Raw genomic sequence first — 20702 nt, 5'->3', positions numbered from 1 at the left:
GGTGGTGAGGTTACAAAGAAGTGGTTGGAGATGGCCTTGTCTGTGATGTAAACTGTGGGAGTAGAGAAGCCACGTGAGATGGCAAGGGTGAGGAGGTGGCCTTGAATATAGCTAGTTTACATAGAGGGAGAAGTTAAGGGAGGGCAGAAGGGCAGTGAAACCAGAGAAGAAAGGACAAGGTGAGTTGAGATGGAGGTTGAAATCACCGAGGATGAGGAGTGGCTCAATGGACAAATTCGATAGCGAGAAGGCCTTATATCATGGCCATTCCCCATTTTACCTATGTGGCAGCTGCACCAAATCCTGGGCCATGGAACATTCCTGTCTGCAGCACTCGGTCTCAGACTGCTGCTTGCTCTGGAAGAGCAGCAAGTTTCAGACAGACGAAAGGGCACCTTTTACCAAATTGTTGGCCTTCCAGCAACAGTTGATTTTTGTCTCGGCCGTTCTCTAAAGTTGGCAATGCTGCAAGTCTCTTCAGCACTTAGCTGAGTCTGCATTCTCATAACAGTTTCCTCATATTGGAAGATCTGCGATCAACATCAAAAAAATGGTAAGAGTGAGCTTTCTAACCACCAACACATGTTTCAAATGGAGCTATGGTTATCTTTTAGAATGGAATACATCAAATTGAGCAAATGTCCTTTCTAATGAAGGATTGGGGACAGGCCTGTATTTGGACTATTTCATTGAGACCATATAAAAGGCCGAACAGGTGTATCCGAACTGCACTCTGGGGTTTGTAGTTATTTCCCCCGAATACAAATAGAGCTGCGCTGACCCAGAACTACAATTCCCATAAGGCACGGCGTCAGGACAAGCGCAATAATGGACAGTCCATCCGACCAATCAGCAGGCGGATTTGTGAGGCGGGCGGTGTGGGATGCACCAATGAGCACGATGAGGGGCGGGATTGTCGGGTCGGCGCTGTGCGAGGGTGGTGATCGGGCGGCCGGTGTTTGTCGAGTGACGAGGCCCGGGTGGATGTGGCCTGGCTCCGTTTCCTTCTGCCTGTCTGTTTGTGAGGAGCGAGCCCATGGCGGCCGGTGGCGTGTTAACGGTGCTGTACCTGCTGATAGCGTTGGCAGTGAGTGAATCCTTCAAGGTAAGGCCAAGCCGGCCTTGGTGGTCAGGCCACAGCTCCTTATTAAGGTGCATCCCTGGCCCGGGATGCGGGGGGTCCCTCATCACACAGGTTCTGAGGGGGGGGGGGTCCCTCATCACACAGGTTCTGAGGGGGGGGGGGTCCCTCATCACACAGGTTCTGAGGGGGGGGGGGTCCCTCATCACACAGGTTCTGAGTGGGGGGGTCCCTCATCACACAGGTTCTGAGTGGGGGGGTCCCTCATCACACAGGTTCTGAGTGGGGGGGTCCCTCATCACACAGGTTCTGAGGGGGGGGGTCCCTCATCACACAGGTTCTGAGGGGGGGGGGTCCCTCATCACACAGGTTCTGAGGGGGGGGGTCCCTCATCACACAGGTTCTGAGGGGGGGGGTCCCTCATCACACAGGTTCTGAGGGGGGGGGGTCCCTCATCACACGGGTTCTGAGGGGGGGGGGTCCCTCATCACACAGGTTCTGAGTGGGGGGGGTCCCTCATCACACAGGTTCTGAGTGGGGGGGTCCCTCATCACACAGGTTCTGAGGGGGGGGGGTCCCTCATCACACAGGTTCTGAGGGGGGGGGGTCCCTCATCACACAGGTTCTGAGGGGGGGGGGTCCCTCATCACACAGGTTCTGAGGGGGGGGGGTCCCTCATCACACAGGTTCTGAGTGGGGGGGTCCCTCATCACACAGGTTCTGAGTGGGGGGGTCCCTCATCACACAGGTTCTGAGTGGGGGGGTCCCTCATCACACAGGTTCTGAGGGGGGGGGGTCCCTCATCACACAGGTTCTGAGGGGGGGGGGTCCCTCATCACACAGGTTCTGAGGGGGGGGGTCCCTCATCACACAGGTTCTGAGGGGGGGGGGTCCCTCATCACACAGGTTCTGAGGGGGGGGGGTCCCTCATCACACGGGTTCTGAGGGGGGGGGGGTCCCTCATCACACAGGTTCTGAGTGGGGGGGTCCCTCATCACACAGGTTCTGAGTGGGGGGGTCCCTCATCACACAGGTTCTGAGGGGGGGGGTCCCTCATCACACAGGTTCTGAGGGGGGGGGTCCCTCATCACACAGGTTCTGAGGGGGGGGGGGTCCCTCATCACACAGGTTCTGAGGGGGGGGGGGTCCCTCATCACACAGGTTCTGAGTGGGGGGGTCCCTCATCACACAGGTTCTGAGTGGGGGGGTCCCTCATCACACAGGTTCTGAGTGGGGGGGTCCCTCATCACACAGGTTCTGAGTGGGGGGGTCCCTCATCACACAGGTTCTGAGGGGGGGGGGTCCCTCATCACACAGGTTCTGAGGGGGGGGGTCCCTCATCACACAGGTTCTGAGGGGGGGGGGTCCCTCATCACACAGGTTCTGAGGGGGGGGGGTCCCTCATCACACAGGTTCTGAGGGGGGTCCCTCATCACACAGGTTCTGAGGGGGGGGGGGGTCCCTCATCACACAGGTTCTGAGGGGGGGGGGTCCCTCATCACACAGGTTCTGAGGGGGGGGTCCGTCATCACACAGGTTCTGAGGGGGGGGGTCCCTCATCACACAGGTTCTGAGTGGGGGGGTTCCTCATCACACAGGTTCTGAGGGGGGGGGGGGTCCCTCATCACACAGGTTCTGAGGGGGGGGGGGGTCCCTCATCACACAGGTTCTGAGGGGGGGGGGGTCCCTCATCACACAGGTTCTGAGGGGGGGGGGGTCCCTCATCACACAGGTTCTGAGGGGGGGGGGTCCCTCATCACACAGGTTCTGAGGGGGGGGGGGGGTCCCTCATCACACAGGTTCTGAGGGGGGGGGGGTCCGTCATCACACAGGTTCTGAGGGGGGGGGGTCCCTCATCACACAGGATCTGAGTGGGGGGGTCCCTCATCACACAGGTTCTGAGGGGGGGGGGGGGTCCCTCATCACACAGGTTCTGAGGGGGGGGGTCCCTCATCACACAGGTTCTGAGGGGGGGGTCCGTCATCACACAGGTTCTGAGGGGGGGGGGTCCCTCATCACACAGGTTCTGAGTGGGGGGGTCCCTCATCACACAGGTTCTGAGTGGGGGGGGTCCCTCATCACACAGGTTCTGAGGGGGGGGTCCGTCATCACACAGGTTCTGAGGGGGGGGGTCCCTCATCACACAGGTTCTGAGGGGGGGGGCGTCCCTCATCACACAGGTTCTGAGGGGGGGTCCCTCATCACACAGGTTCTGAGGAAGGTGGGTCCCTCATCACACAGGTTCTGAGGGGGGGGGCGTCCCTCATCACACAGGTTCTGAGGGAGGGGGGCGTCCCTCATCACACAGGTTCTGAGGGAGGGGGGGTCCCTCATCACACAGGTTCTGAGGGAGGGGGGGTCCCTCATCACACAGGTTCTGAGGGGGGGGGGGGGTCCCTCATCACACAGGATCTGAGGGGGGGTCCCTCATCACACAGGTTCTGAGGGGGGGGGGGTCCCTCATCACACAGGTTCTGAGGGGGGGGGCGTCCCTCATCACACAGGTTCTGAGGGAGGGGGGGTCCCTCATCACACAGGTTCTGAGGGAGGGGGGGTCCCTCATCACACAGGTTCTGAGGGAGCGGGTCCCTCATCACACAGGTTCTGAGGGGGGGGGGGGTCCCTCATCACACAGGATCTGAGTGGGGGGGTCCCTCATCACACAGGATCTGAGTGGGGGGGGTCCCTCATCACACAGGATCTGAGTGGGGGGGTCCCTCATCACACAGGATCTGAGTGGGGGGGTCCCTCATCACACAGGATCTGAGTGGGGGGGTCCCTCATCACACAGGTTCTGAGGGGGGGGGGTCCCTCATCACACAGGTTCTGAGGGAGGGGGGGGGGGGGTCCCTCATCACACAGGTTCTGAGGGAGGGGGGGTCCCTCATCACACAGGTTCTGAGGGAGGGGGGGTCCCTCATCACACAGGTTCTGAGGGTGTTTATGTACATATGGCAGTCCTGTCAGCAAGGCCTCATTACCACATCAGCTTTACGGTACCAGCAAAGGCTTTGTGACTATTATTATATTAAAAATGTATAATATATAGGATCTGAGGGGGGGGGGGTCCGTCATCACACAGGTTCTGAGGGGGGGGGTCCCTCATCACACAGGATCTGAGTGGGGGGGTCCCTCATCACACAGGTTCTGAGGGGGGGGGGGGGTCCCTCATCACACAGGTTCTGAGGGGGGGGGGTCCCTCATCACACAGGTTCTGAGGGGGGGGTCCGTCATCACACAGGTTCTGAGGGGGGGGGTCCCTCATCACACAGGTTCTGAGTGGGGGGGTCCCTCATCACACAGGTTCTGAGTGGGGGGGTCCCTCATCACACAGGTTCTGAGGGGGGGGGTCCGTCATCACACAGGTTCTGAGGGGGGGGGGTCCCTCATCACACAGGTTCTGAGGGGGGGGGCGTCCCTCATCACACAGGTTCTGAGGGGGGGTCCCTCATCACACAGGTTCTGAGGAAGGTGGGTCCCTCATCACACAGGTTCTGAGGGGGGGGCGTCCCTCATCACACAGGTTCTGAGGGAGGGGGGGTCCCTCATCACACAGGTTCTGAGGGAGGGGGGGTCCCTCATCACACAGGTTCTGAGGGAGGGGGGCGTCCCTCATCACACAGGTTCTGAGGGAGGGGGGGTCCCTCATCACACAGGTTCTGAGGGAGGGGGGGTCCCTCATCACACAGGTTCTGAGGGAGGGGGGGTCCCTCATCACACAGGTTCTGAGGGGGGGGCGTCCCTCATCACACAGGTTCTGAGGGAGGGGGGCGTCCCTCATCACACAGGTTCTGAGGGAGGGGGGGTCCCTCATCACACAGGTTCTGAGGGAGGGGGGGTCCCTCATCACACAGGTTCTGAGGGAGGGGGGGGTCCCTCATCACACAGGTTCTGAGGGAGGGGGGGTCCCTCATCACACAGGTTCTGAGGGAGGGGGGGTCCCTCATCACACAGGTTCTGAGGGAGCGGGTCCCTCATCACACAGGTTCTGAGGGAGGGGGGGTCCCTCATCACACAGGTTCTGAGGGAGCGGGTCCCTCATCACACAGGTTCTGAGGGGGGGGGGGTCCCTCATCACACAGGATCTGAGGGGGGGTCCCTCATCACACAGGTTCTGAGGGGGGGGCGTCCCTCATCACACAGGTTCTGAGGGAGGGGGGGGTCCCTCATCACACAGGTTCTGAGGGAGCGGGTCCCTCATCACACAGGTTCTGAGGGGGGGGGGGGTCCCTCATCACACAGGTTCTGAGGGGGGGGGGGTCCCTCATCACACAGGATCTGAGTGGGGGGGTCCCTCATCACACAGGATCTGAGTGGGGGGGTCCCTCATCACACAGGATCTGAGTGGGGGGGTCCCTCATCACACAGGATCTGAGTGGGGGGGTCCCTCATCACACAGGTTCTGAGGGGGGGGGGTCCCTCATCACACAGGTTCTGAGGGAGGGGGGGGGGGTCCCTCATCACACAGGTTCTGAGGGAGGGGGGTGGGGTCCCTCATCACACAGGTTCTGAGGGAGGGGGGGTCCCTCATCACACAGGTTCTGAGGGAGGGGGGGTCCCTCATCACACAGGTTCTGAGGGAGGGGGGGTCCCTCATCACACAGGTTCTGAGGGTGTTTATGTACATATGGCAGTCCTGTCAGCAAGGCCTCATTACCACATCAGCTTTACGGTACCAGCAAAGGCTTTGTGACTATTATTATATTAAAAATGTATAATATATATGTATATTTCTATATTATATAATACCACGTGTGTATATATAATATAAAATGCATAGATATATAAACTATAACCTGTTTATATATGTATGACGTATGTATATGGTATAACAACAATTTGCATTTATATAGCGCTTTTAACGTAGTAAAACGTCCCAAGGCGCTTCACGGGAGCGATTACCAAACAAAATTTGACACCGACCCACATAAGCAGGTTTTAGGGACAGGTGACCAAAAGCTTGGTCAAAGAGGTTTTAAGGAGAGTGAGGCAGAGAGGTTTAGGGAGGGAATTCCAGAGCTTGGGGCCTAGGCAGCTAAAGGCACGGCCGCCAGTGGTGGAGCGATAAAAATCAGGGATGTGCTGCAGAGTTTTGGGTGAGTTCAAGTTTATGGAGGGCGGAAGATGGGAGGCCAGCCAGGAGAGCATTGGAATAGTCAAGTCTAGAGGTAACAAGGGCGTGGATTGAGGGTTTCAGCAGCAGATGAGCTGAGGCGGGGTGGGTAATGTTACCTAAATGGAAGAAGGCAGTCATGGTGATGGAGCAGGTATGTGGTCGGAAGCTTATCTCGCTCAAGTAGGACGCCTAGGTTGCGAATGGTCTGATTCAGCCTCAGACAGTGGCCAGGGAGAGGGACGGAGTCGGTGGCTGGGGAACGGAGTTTGTGGCGGGGAACGAAGACGATGGCTCTGAATATAACCTGTTTATATATGTATGGTATGTTTGTGTGTGCCTATATTTTTTACATATATATGTATGTATGTGTAACATTGATATATGCGTGATATGTATATGTGTAACACTGATATACGCGCACATATGTATGTATGTGTAACACTGATCTACGCGCGCGTATGTGTGTAATAATATCAATATTTTTTATTTGTTCATGGGATGTGGGCGTCGCTGGCAAGGCCAGCATTTATTGCCCATCCCTAATTGCCCTTGAGAAGGTGGTGGTGAACCGCCTTCTTGAGCCGCTGGAGTCCAGGTGGTGAAGGTTCTCCCACAGTGCTGTTAGGTAGGGAGTTCCAGGATTTTGACCCAGCGATGATGAAGGAACGGTGATATATTTCCAAGTTGGAGGGGAATGTGCAGGTGCTGTTGTTCCCATGTACCAGCTGCTCTTCTCCTTCCAGGTGGTAGAGGTTGCGGGTTTGGGAAGTGCTGTCGAAGAAGCCTCGGTGAGTTGCTGCAGTGCATCCTGTGGGTGGTACACACTGCAGCCACTGTGCGCCGGTGGTGAAGGGAGTGAATGTTTAGGGTGGTGGATGGGGTGCCAATCAAGTGGGCTGCTTTGTCCTGGTTGGTGTCGAGCTTCTTGTGTTGTTGGAGCTGCACTCATCCAGGCAAGTGGAGAGTATTCCATCACACTCCTGAGTTGTGCCTTGTAGATGGTGGAAAGGTGTGTGTATATGTGTGTATGTAACAATATATACATGTGTATGTATAACATGAGTGTATATGTACGTAACATTAATATGTGCGCGTGTACGTACGTAACATTAATATGTGCGCGTGTACGTATGTATCTAATACATGCGTGTGTGCGTATGTACATGTGAATAATATATGCGTGTGTAATTTTTGAAAGTTTTGAAAGAGGTGGCTATAGAGATAGTGGATGCATTGGTTGTCATCTTCCAAAATTCTACAGATTCTGTAAGTGTTCCTGCAGATTGGAGGGTAGCAAATGTAACCCCACTATTTAAGAAAGGAGGGAGGGAGAAAACAGGGAACTACAGACCTGTTAGCCTGACATCAATAATAGGGAAAATGCTAGAATCTACTATAAAGAATGTGATATCAGGACACTCAGAAAATAATAATAGGATTTATTAGAGTCAACATGGATTTATGAAAGGGAAATCATGTTTGACAAACCTATTGGAGTTCTTTGAGGATGTAACTAGTAGAATAGATAAGGGGGAACCAGTAGATGTGGTGTATTTGGATATTCAGAAGGCTTTCGATAAGGTCCCGCTCAGGAGGTTGGTGAACAAAGTTAGAGCACATGGAATTGGGGGTAATATACTGGCATGGATTGAGAACAGAGAGTAGGAATAAACGGGTCTTTTTCAGGTTGGCAGACTATGACTAGTGGGATACTGCAAGGATCGGTGCTTGGGCCCCAGCTATTCACAATCTATATCAATGATTTGGATGAGGGGACCAAATGTAATATTTCCAAGTTTGCTGATAACACAAAACTAGGTGGGAATGTGAGTTGTGAGGACGATGCGAAGAGGCTTCAAGGGGATATAGACAGGCTAAGTGAGTGGGCAAGAACATGGCACTTGGAATATAATGTGGAAAAATGTGAAGTTATCCACTTTGGTAGGAAAAACAAAAATCCAGAGTATTTTTTAAATGGTGAGAGATTGGGAAATGTTGACGTTCAAAGGGACCTGGGTGTGCTTGTACATGAGTCACTGAAAGCTAACATGCAGGTGCAGCAAGCAATTATGAAGGCAAATGGTATGTTGGCCTTTATTACAAGAGGATTTGAGTACAGGAGTAAAGATGTCTCACTGCAATTATATAGGGCCTTGGTGAGACCGCACCTGGAGTATTGTGTACAATTTTGGTCTCCTTACCTAAGGAAGGATATACTTGCCATAGAGGGAGTGCAACGAAGGTTCATCAGATTGATTCCTGGGATGGCACGATTGTCGTATGAGGAGAGATTGACTAGACTAGACCTGTATTTTCTAGAGTTTAGAAGAATGAGAGGTGATCTCATTCTACAGAATTCTTACAGGGCTCGACAGGGTAGATGCAGGGAGGATGTTTTTCCTGGCTTTGGAGTCTAGCACCAGGGGTCACAGTCTCAGAATAAGGGGTAGGCCATTTAGGAGATGAGAAGTTTCTTCACTCAGAGGATGGTGAATCTTTGGAATTCTCTACCCCAGAGGGCTGAGGAGGCTCAGTCATTGAGTACATTCAAAACAGAGATTGATAGATTTCTAGATATTAAAGGCATCAAGGGATATGGGGATAGTGCAGGAAAATGGCATTGAGGTAGAAGATCAGCCATGATCTTGTTGAATCGGGTAGCAGGCTCGAGGGGCCGGATGGCTTACTCCTGCTCCTATTTCTTATGTTAAAACATTGATTTATGCGTGAATGCATAATAAAACAATATGCACGTGTATATACAATATGACGTCAGTATGGGCGTGTATATACAATAGGACGTTAATATGTGCGTGTATGCATAATATAACATATGTGCGTGTGCGCGTTACACCCCGTTAGTGTCCACGCGTGTGCGCAGTACACCCCGTTAGTGTCCGCGCGTGTGTATATAATAGATGTGTGTGTATAGTATGACATTAACATTAATGTGTGTCTGAGATACAAGGCTAATGTGTGTGTACATATGTATAATATGACATTAACATGCATATATATAACATAATATTAATATATACACATGTTAGTGTGTGCATATCATGTTAGTGTGTATAAAATGAGTGTTAAAATATTTATACGTGTTATATAAAATATACATGCATGTATGTTACATGAAATATTTATATGCATGTATAGATTACATGAAATATTTATATGCATGTATAGATTACATGAAATATTTATATGCATGTATAGATTACATGAAATATTTATATGCATGTATATATTACATGAAATATTTATATGCATGTATGGATTACATGAAATATTTATATGCATGTATGGATTACATGAAATATTTATATGCATGTATGCATAACATGAAATATTTATATGCATGTATGCATAACATGAAATATTTATATGCATGTATGGATTACATGAAATATTTATATGCATGTATGCATAACATGAAATATTTATATGCATGTATGCATAGGAAATATTTATTGCGTATATACATATAAAATATTTATTACATGTATACATAAAACATTGCATGTATATATTTTAAATATGTGTATGTAGAATATGAAATATATGATATGTGCATATAGTATATAAAATATATGTGGATATAAAATGTGTGTGGATATATTCTATAAAATATTTACACGTGTATATACTATAAAAATATTTACGTGTGCATAGTCTATAAAATATTTATGGGTGTGAACATGTAACACAACATATGGGGTGTACATATTACACAACGTATTCATGGGGGTGTACCTATGGCACAACATTTTTATATAGATATGTGTATGTATAAAATGCCCTGTTTATGCGCGCGTGTGTACAGCATTATATATATATATATATATAAAATAAAAATGTTTGAATGTGTATGTGCATATACCGTAACATGTTTGGGTGCGCGTTATACCGTAACATGTTTGGATGTGTATGTGCATGTACCGTAACGTGTTTGGGTGCGCACGTGTGCATATACCGTGATGTGTTTGCGCGCCGTGACGTGTTTGCGCGCGCGCGCCGTGACGTGTTTGCGCGCGCCGTGACGTGTTTGCGCGCGCGCGCCGTGACGTGTTTGCGCGCGCGCGCCGTGACGTGTTTGCGCGCGCGCGCCGTGACGTGTTTGCGCGCGCGCGCCGTGACGTGTTTGCGCGCGCGCGCCGTGACGTGTTTGCGCGCGCGCGCCGTGACGTGTTTGCGCGCGCGCGCCGTGACGTGTTTGCGCGCGCGCGCCGTGACGTGTTTGCGCGCGCGCCGTGACGTGTTTGCGCGCCGTGACGTGTTTGCGCGCGCGCCGTGTGCGCGTGCGCGCCGTGTGCGCGCGCGCGACGTGTGCGCGCGCGCCGTGACGTGTGCGCGCGCGCGCGCGCTGTGACAAACGTTTTTGTATGTGTATAATACAACATGTTTGTGTGTGCATATAATAACATGTTTGTGCGTGTGTGTCTGTATACGTAATATAACATTATATATACATAAAATATAATATAACTTGTATGAATGTTGGAAATCATAAGATGGAAACAAAAAGCTGACAACACACAGCAGGTCCATCAGCATCTGCTGAGAAAAGATAGCTTAATGATTTGGGTGGAGAACTCCGAACTGACTAGCCTTTGGCCCTCCGTCTGCCAAGGTACTTCTGCAACTGTCGATCTGCTCAATCACATCCTCACCTCTACCTTTGATGTCCCCAGTAAAACCCTTACTCTTTCCCACCCTGGTCGTCCCCCACTTGTACGGCCCCCATCTTCACTCCCAAAAGTCCAAGGGGGACAAACTTTAATTTATTTGCTTTTAGTCACCCATCGTAATATTTCCTTTGGCTCAATGTCAATTTTTGTCTGATAACGCTCCTGTGAAGTGCCTTGGGATGTTTTCCTATGCTAAAGTCGCTATATAAATGCAAGTTGTTTTTGGAACTGGCTGATGCTGATGGATCAGCTGTATATTTCCAGCATTTTCTGTTGTCACTGGGTACTGTAATGCCATAGGAATAACCACACTTTGAGCTGGTATCCTTCAATGTGTAAATTCACTCCCACCACCAGTAACAGACCTGTAAGCACCAGTGCTTCACTTATTGTTACACAGTTGAAAATGCTCTCTTCGGATACAGTTCATGTTTGCAAGGGGAGAGTCCGTTTTTCACAGCTCAAGTGGCCATGGTATGGAAATTTCACAAGTCTCCCCCACCATTACGTTTTACTCAATTTCCAGTGGGGAAAAATCTACAACGTGGGTAGAAATTTCACTTCCCACCTTTTGTGTTTTACTGAAATCCAAGATACAACACTTCGTGAGGCACTTTTTTATTCTCCCCAAGAATGTAGTAAACATTTTTCTGTGTTCACCAAACACTGTTAGTTGGCGATGCACGTGTTCTGAATTTGTTACTATGATGGTAATGGACGCAGATCTGCTGAGCCTCGCTCATTAGGAGAGAGCATCACTTCATGGTTTAAAAAAAAGTGACCCATTTTCTCTTGTGCTCTTGCACATGTAAGTGCTTTGGCAAACTCTCTCTCTCATAGAATGGTTACAGCACAGAAGGAGGCCATTTGGCCCGTCGAGCCTGTGCCAGCTCTCTGTAAGAGCAATCCAGCTAGTCCCACTCCCCCGCCCTATCCCCATAGCCCTGCAAATTTTTTTCCTTCGCGTACTTATCCAATTCCCTTTGGAAAGCCACGATTGAATCTGTCTCCACTACCCCGTCAGGCAGTGCATTCCAGGTCATAACCACTCGCTGTGTAAAAAAGTTTTTCCTCATGTCGTCTTTGGTTCTTTTGCCACTTACCTTAAATCTGTGTCCTCTGTTTCTTAACCCTTCCGCCAATGGGAACAGTTTCTCTCTATCTACTCTGTCTAGACCCTTATTGATTTTGAATACCTCTATCAAATCTCATCTCAACCTTCTCTGCTCTAAAGAGAACAACCCCAGCTTCTCCAGTCTATGCACGTAACTGAAGTCCCTCATCCCTGGAATCATTCTAGTAAATCTCTTCTGCACCCTCTCTAAGGCCTTCACATCCTTCCTAAAGTGCAGTGCCCAGAACTGGACACAACACTCCCGTTGTGGCCGCACCAGTGTTTTACAAAGGTTCATCATAACTTCCTCGCTTTTGTACTGATTATAAACATTACTTCATTTCGTCTGAAATGTGTGGGCATTCCGCAGTGTTGTCCTAACCTGGACATGAGGACCTAGTGCCTCTTTTTCCACATCTTTATCCTTTTAAGATCCATGTGGAGAGTCGACTTTTCTAACTCTCAAGTGGTCAAATTCCTGGCCATGTTGTGAATTTTTATGAAAACTGAACAAAGCAGCAGCATTTTGCTTTACTCATTTGACAGCCTAGTCCTCCTGGGACCTAGGGCTGAGCTGCAATTTCTCAGCAGTTATAGGGAATCTTGGTCAATTGGCAGTTCACATGGTACTCTATATCCTTAAAAATGTAATGGAGTAATGAACATGTTTTCAGTAAAATCCATCCTGTGAGGAGCCACGTGTTTTCTTGTGAAAGCCCTCTTTCATGATTCTATCATCTCATTTGAAGTCACAAGGGATAATTCAATCATAGAAGCAGTAACAGAAAGTATGATCTAGATGGAAAAGCTTATTAATTTGGAAGTGGGCGTATGAGTGAAGATAACTTTTAAAAATTATATTAATTAAAAAGATGGCTGGGAGAATAGTAAGTGCTGTATTCTGGGGGTTCCAATGACCCTATAAACTGCTCAAAACTTGTAACTTTGATACTAATACCTTGTAACACTCACACCTTCAGTGCAGTACTGAGGGCAAGTCATCTTAAGGATGAGATGTTAAACCAAGCCCCATCTGTCCTCTCAAGTGGATGTAAATAACCCCACAGCACTATTTGAAGACGAGCAAGGGAGTTCTCCCAATGTCCTGTCCAACCTTTATCCCTCAATCAATATCAGTAAAAAAAAATTGTCTGGTCATTATCTCATTGCTGTTTGTGGGACCTTGTGAATAAATTGGTTGCCCTTTGTTTCAGCAGTGACTACATTGGCTGTGAAGCACATTGGTGCATCCTGGGGACATGAAAGATGCTATATAAATGCAATTTATATTCCTTCCCTTCCCTCCACCCCCACCCCCCCCCCCATCTCTCCTTCCCTGATCTGTATTGATTCTAATTTCTAACAACGATAAGCTGGAGGCAGGGAAGCGACAGATACACGCAGACAAATAGAGAAAAGGTCAGACAGGGTTTTTTTGTTCTCATTCTAATTTGATTTCATTTTTAAACAAAAAAACAGTTTACTTTTGAAAACAAGCTAAGCATCTTTGCGGAAAACATAGGAAGTGAAGAGAGGGGTGAAACTGGTTGAGAACGAGCTGGTCTCTCAGTACCCACCATTGGGGGAAGAGAGCAGATGGAGGGTTATGGGTGAGGTAAGTGACAGTGGAGCAAGGTGGAGGGGAGGGTACAGGGGTCAATGGGTTGCTAAGAGAGAAAGAGGAAAAGTGAGGACATGATGGGAGTGAGGGGGTGGGAGAAAGCACAAGTGATTGGGGCAGGGGATGGGAAGGGAGTCACCAAAGGCCACATTTTCCCCACAGCCTCCTCTCTAAATGTAGCCTGCAGCCGTTAACAGCTCCTTTGCCTGCCATACCACTCACCACCCGCCACCAGCCACCTGAAAGGAAAGAAGAAAAAGACAGTGGATGGAGAGAGAAATGAAAAGAATAGTTATGGGGAGAGAAGCAGCAGCGGAGATAAATACAGAAATAGAAGAGAAGAGACTGAGGGAACAACACAAAGATATCAGAGACAGTTAGGAGAGTGACCATATTCTCTGACTTACCATGTGGAATACCATGGATATTAACTAGCAATATAAAAACTTTATACAGAATATGTTAGCACTTACTATGTCACACTTCAGATGTCATATAATGTCTAATGCATGTTTCTGTGTCATATAAAGAAACAAACAGTCAGTTGAAATATACACATAAACTCCATTAATAGCATGTGCCAAAACCACAGGATCTGTAGCTTCTCAATGGGCCAGAGTATGAGTTCACCCAGTGTTTATAAAACAACTGAGCCGCTGACTTAACATGAGCAGTGCCAGTGGAGATTCTCGAGTGTACTTCAAATCTCCAGCTCCTTTCAGTAAATCCTCTCTCCATTATATGTAGTAAATGCTAGACCGCTCTCGGTGAGTTGCAAGAATCAATACTCGGTGCTCTGCAACAGTTTAAACCACTTAAGCATTGCAGTCGCGCTTTCCATTCAGCGGCGTGCATTTAATGAAATAAAATATCCCAAAGCCCTTCACAAAAGCAGAGGTGTTCTCCCCGGTGTCCTGGCCAACATTTATACTTCAACCGACGCCGTAAAAAAATAATACACGATCTCATCATTTATTTCATTGCTGTCTGTGGGAACTTGCTGTGCACAAATTGGCTGTTCCAACAGTGACTATACTTCAAAAGTACGTCATTGTCTGTGAAGCACTTTGAGATATCCTGAGGTCGTGAATGGTGCGATATAATGAAAGTTCCCACAAACTCGCATTGAGATAATGACCGGATAATCTGTTGAGGGATAAATGTTGGCCAGGACACCAGGGAGAACTCCCCTGCACTCTTCCGAAATAGTGCCATGGGATCTTTCATGTCCACCTGAGGGCAGAAGGGACCTCGGTTTAACATCTCATCCGAAAGATGGCACCTCCAACAGTGCGGCACTCCGTCAGAACAGCACTGGAGTGTCATCCTGGATTTTGTGCTCAAGTCTCTGGAGTGGGAGTTGAACCCATAACCGACTCAGAGGCGAGAATGCGAATGCATTTAGGCTGCAGTGAGATAGAATAGGGTTATGAGAAACAAGTGCCCCAGGGAGTGTCTCATGAGATAGTTTGTACTTGAAGGTGGCTGCTGTCCATTATGTACACTGGATGTTTTATGGAATTGCAGTCTGCAGTTATTGATAAAAATTGAACAGGCTCATTGTCCCACATTAGGTGCTGTGACTGAGATACCATCACGGAGCTGCTACAGGTTTTGTGATGATGGGTGTTTGCATCCTGCTGTACTGGCACCATTTTAAGGTGGATTGAAGGGATTGAAAACTACTCGCTTATTTTGGGAAAAATAATGATCTTTGAATTCTACAAGATAGATTTTGACACTTGGCATGATACGGAAAAGGGGATTTAAGTGTCTGACTGAGACATTAGGCAGAGAAATAAACCATTAGTATTAAACCCACACATGCAGTTACAATAAATTGACACCATTACGATATGTAGCTTACTCATTGGTGAGTTATCCTCGACACAACTGATTTAAAAGGCTCATGTTGTTTATGCTTTTTTTTAGAAAAGGTAAATGTTTTTAATTTTTGAAGGAGAAATAGAGAGCACATAGCGGCTCAATCAGCATCTGATCGAGAAAAGGCAGGTTAACGGTTAGGGACCCTTCATCAGAACCATGTCATAAGAACATAAGAACATAAGAAATTGGAGCAGGAGTAGGCCAATCGGCCCCTCGAGCCTGCTCCGCCATTCAATAAGATCATGGCTGATCTGATCCCAACCACAAATCTAAAGAACACAAGAAGTCGGAGCAGGACCCGGCCACATAGCCCCTGGGACCTCTCCGCCACCCACAGGGCATTGACCGATCCGAACTCAGCTTCATGTCCAATTTCCTGCCCGCTCCCCATAACCCCTAATTCCCTTTACTTCTAGGAAACTGTCTATTTCTGTTTTAAATTTATCTAATGATGTAGCTTCCACAGCTTCCTGGGGCAGCAAATTCCACAGACCTACCACCCTCTGAGTGAAGAAGTTTCTCCTCATCTCAGTTTTGAAAGAGCAGCCCCTTATTCTAAGATTATGCCCCCTAGTTCTAGTTTCACCCATCTTTGGGAACATCCTTACTGCATCCACCCGATCAAGACCCTTTACAATCTTATATGTTTCAATAAGATCGCCTCTCATTCTTCTGAACTCCAATGAGTAGAGTCCCAATCTACTCAACCTCTCCTCATATGTCCGCCCCCTCATCCCCGGGATTAACCGAGTGAACCTTCTTTGTACTGCCTCGAGAGCAAGTATGTCTTTTCTTAAGTATGGAGACCAAAACTGTATGCAGTATTCCAGGTGCGGTCTCACCAATACCTTATATAACTGCAGCAATACCTCCTTGTTTTTATATTCTATCCCCCTAGCAATAAAAGCCAACATTCCGTTGGCTTTCTTGATCACCTGCTGCACCTGCATACCAACTTTTTGATTTTCTTGCACTAGGACCCCCAGATCCCTTTGTACTGCAGTACTTTCCAGTCTCTCGCCATTAAGAAAATAACTTGCTCTCTGATTTTTCCTGCCAAAGTGCATAACCTCACATTTTCCAATATTATATTGCATCTGCCAAATCTCCGCCCACTCACCCAGCCTGTCTATATCCCCTTGCAGGTTTTTTATGTCCTCCTCACTCTCTACTTTCCCTCCCATCTTTGTATCATCTGCAAATTTTGATATGTTGCACTCGGTCCCCTCCTCCAAATCGTTAATATAGATTGTAAAGAGTTGGGGACCCAGCACCGACCCCTGTGGAACACCACTGGTTACTGGTTGCCAGTCCGAAAATGAACCATTTATCCCAACTCTCTGCTTCCTGTTCGATAACCAATCCTCCACCCATGCCAGAATATTACCCCCAATCCCGTGATTTTTTATCTTAAGTAATAATCTTTTATGTGGCACCTTGTCGAATGCCTTCTGGAAGTCTAAATACACTACGTCCACTGGTTCCCCTTTATCCACCCTATACGTTATATCCTCGAAGAACTCAAGCAAATTTGTCAGACATGACTTCCCCTTCATAAAGCCATGCTGACTTTGTCCTATTAAATTATGCTTATCTAAATGTTCCGTTACTGTCTCCTTAATAATAGACTCCAAAATTTTACCCACCACAGATGTTAAGCTAACTGGCCTATAATTTCCAGCCTTCTGCCTACTACCCTTTTTAAATAACGGTGTTACATTAGCAGTTTTCCAATCTGCCGGGACCTCTCCTGAGTCCAGGGAGTTTTGGAAAACTATCACCAAAGCATCCACAATCCCTACTGCCACTTCCCTCAAGACCCTAGGATGGAAGCCATCAGGTCCAGGGGATTTATCCGCCTTGAGTCCCATTATTTTACCGAGTACCATCTCTTGAGTGATTTTAATCGTATTTAGCTCCTCCCCCCCGAGAGTCCCCTGTTTGTCCAGTGTTGGGATATTCTTAGTGTCCTCTACTGTAAAGACTGAAACAAAATATTTGTTCAGCATTTTTGCCATCTCCATGTTTCCCACCATTAATTTCCCGGTCTCATCCTCGAAGGGACCAATGTTTGCCTTAGCCACCCTTTTTCTTTTTATATAACTATAGAAACTCTTGCTATCTGTTTTTATATTTTTTGCTAATTTCTTTTCATAATCTAACTTCCCTTTCTTAATCAATCCTTTAGTTACTTTTTGCTGTCTTTTGAAGAATTCCCAATCTTCTATCCTCCCACTAAGTTTGGCTACCTTATATGTCCTTGTTTTTAGTCGGATACTATCCTTGATTTCTTTACTTAGCCACGGATGGCTGTCATTTCTTTTACACCCTTTTTTCCTCAGTGGAATATATTTATTTTGAAAGTTGTAAAATAACTCCCTAAATGAACACCACTGCTCATGTACCGTCTTACCCTTTAATCTATTTTCCCAGTCCACTTTAATCAATTCCGCTCTCATACCATCATAGTCTCCTTTATTCAAGCTCAGTACGCTTGTTTGAGAATCAACCTTCTCACCCTCTAATTGGATATGGAATTCAACCATGTTGTGGTCGCTCGTTCCAAGGGGATCCTTAACTAGGACATTATTAATTAATCCTGACTCATTACACAGGACCAGGTCCAAGGTTGCCTGCCCCCTTGTAGGATCAGTTACATACTGCTCAAGAAATCCATCCCTGATGCACTCAATGAACTCGTCCTCAAGGCTGCTCTGCCCAATTTGATTTGTCCAGTTAATATGATAATTAAAATCCCCCATAATTATGGCTGTTCCCTTATTACATGCCCCGACTATCTCCTGATTAATACTTCTTCCAGCAGAGTTGCAACTATTAGGAGGCCTATATACTACGCCCACTAATGTTTTTTTTCCCTTATTATTCCTTATCTCCACCCAAACTGTTTCATTATCTTGATGCTTTGTCCCAATATCATTTCTCTGTATTACAGTGATTCCTTCCTTTATTAACATAGCCACCCCACCTCCCCTTCCTTCCTGCCTGTCCTTCCTGATTGTTAAATACCCTGGCATATTTAATTCCCAGTCGTTGTCACCCTGCAGCCATGTTTCTGTAATGGCCACAAGATCATACCCATACGTAGTTATTTGTGCCGTTAACTCGTCCATTTTATTACGAATGCTACGTGCATTCAGATAAAGAACTTTCAAATCTGTTTTGTGACGCTTAGTTCCTGCTTTTTCCTTTTTTAACACTTTACCTATTACTCCATACCTTCTGTCCCTTCCTGTTACGCTTTCCTCTCTCTCCCTGCTCAGGTTCCCAACCCCCTGCCACTTTAGTTTAAACCCTTCCCAACAGCACTAGCAAACACTCCTCCTAGGACAGCGGTCCCGGCCCTGCCCAGGTGCAGACCGTCCGGTTTGTACTGGTCCCACCTCCCCCAGAACCGTTTCCAGTGTCCCAGGAATTTGAATCCCTCCCCCTTGCACCATTCCTCCAGCCACGTATTCATTTGAAATATCCTCCTATTTCTACTCTGACTAGCATGTGGCACTGGCAGCAATCCTGAGATTACTACCTTTGAGGTCCTATTTTTTAATTTACCTCCTAACTCCCTATATTCTGCTTTTAGGACCTCATCCCCTTTTTTACCTATATCGTTGGTGCCTATGTGCACCACGACAGCTGGCTGTTCGCCCTCCCCCTCCAAAATGTTCTGTAGCCGCTCCGAGACATCCTTGATCCTTGCACCAGGGAGGCAACACACCATCCTGGAGTCTCGGTTGCGGCCGCAGAAACGCCTGTCTATTCCCCTTACAATTGAGTCCCCCTATCACTATAGCTCTGCCACTCTTTTTCCTCCCAGCCTGTGCAGCAGAGCTACCCGTGGTGCCAGGAAGTTGGCTGCTGCTGCCTTCCCCTGATAAGTCATCGCCCCCAACAGCATCCAAAGTGGCATATCTGTTTGAGAGGGGGATGGACACAGGGGACCCCTGCACTACCTGCCTGCATCTCTTACTCTTCCTGGTGGTCACCCATTCACTTCCTGCCTGTATACCCTTTACCTGCGGTGTGACCAACTCGCTAAACGTGCTATCCACGAGTTTCTCTGCATCGCGGATGCTCCACAGTGAGTCCACCCGCAGCTCCAGCTCCGAGATACGATCGGTCAGTAGCTGCAGGTGGACACACTTCCCGCACACATGGTCGGCAGGGACACTGGTAGTGTCCATGACTTCCCACATCTTGCAGGAGGAGCATATCACGGGTGCGAGGTCTGCTGCCATGACTTGCCTGAGCTGAGTTACCCCTTTTAAATTACGTTGAAATTAGAAAATGTTAACTATACGAGGGACCTAGGTTCACTAAAAAAAAAACACTATCTGCTATAAAACCTGCAGATCTTCCCTTTCTTATTACTTTACTTACAGTAAAATGGTAGAAATACTCACCTGAACCTACTCACCAATCAGCTGCCTCCCCTGTGCCGCGTCACTTTCTGACTGGTGACGTCACCCCGAACTGCCGCTGGTCTCAGAGTCTCGCTCTCAGAGTAAGCTCTGGTCTCGCTCTCTCCGCGCTGTTTATATCTCCACTCTGGTCTCGCTCTCTCCCGCCGCTCACCGACTGGACTCTCGCTCTCTCCGCGCTGTTTATATCTCCGCTCTGGTCTCGCTCTCTCCGCACTGTTTTTATCCCCGCTCTGGTCTCGCTCTCTCCCGCCGCTCACCGCTCTCAGGTCCACTACCGCTCTGCAGGAAAAGCAAGGCAAAGCAGCACCTCCTTCCCCCACTTCACCTAACTCCCACACGTACCGAACTCTCAGCACACTGTGTAATATCCGCACACCGTCTGTTCCAAACCATTCTCATTTACATCAGTTCCGATCAAGAGTTCCACATTTAATAGACAACTTCCCGACTGCACTTTCCCTTCCTCCTTCTCTCCCTTCCAGTCCCTTCGCGCCTCTCTCTCTCTCTCTCTCTCTCTCTCTCTCAGCCTCTCTCTCTCTCAGCCTCTCTCTCTCTCAGCCTCTCTCTCTCTCTCTCAGCCTCTCTCTCTCTCTCAGCCTCTCTCTCTCTCTCAGCCTCTCTCTCTCTCTCAGCCTCTCTCTCTCTCTCAGCCTCTCTCTCTCTCTCTCTCAGCCTCTCTCTCTCTCTCTCTCAGCCGCTTTCTCTCTCTCGGCCTCTCTCTCTCTCTCTCTCTCTCTCTCTCTCTCTCAGCCTCTA

At 48.5% G+C, this 20702-nt stretch overlaps 1 protein-coding gene across 2 annotated transcripts in view; it reads left to right on the top strand.

The window, feature by feature from the left end:
* The first annotated feature begins 915 nt into the window (after window positions 1-915).
* The window catches only part of tmem9 (transmembrane protein 9), a 571911-nt gene continuing 552124 nt past the window's right edge, over window positions 916-20702 (top strand). For both annotated transcript variants that reach the window (XM_068007264.1, XM_068007263.1), the window contains exon 1: window positions 916-1105. In XM_068007264.1, coding sequence (XP_067863365.1) covers window positions 1037-1105 — 69 coding nt within the window. In that variant the 5' untranslated portion in view covers window positions 916-1036. The remainder of the gene's footprint in view (window positions 1106-20702) is intronic.

The sequence above is a fragment of the Heptranchias perlo genome, chromosome 27, assembly GCF_035084215.1.
Source record: "Heptranchias perlo isolate sHepPer1 chromosome 27, sHepPer1.hap1, whole genome shotgun sequence".
Taxonomy (NCBI): Eukaryota; Metazoa; Chordata; class Chondrichthyes; order Hexanchiformes; family Hexanchidae; genus Heptranchias; species Heptranchias perlo.
This window is presented reverse-complemented; position numbering and strand designations above follow the sequence as displayed.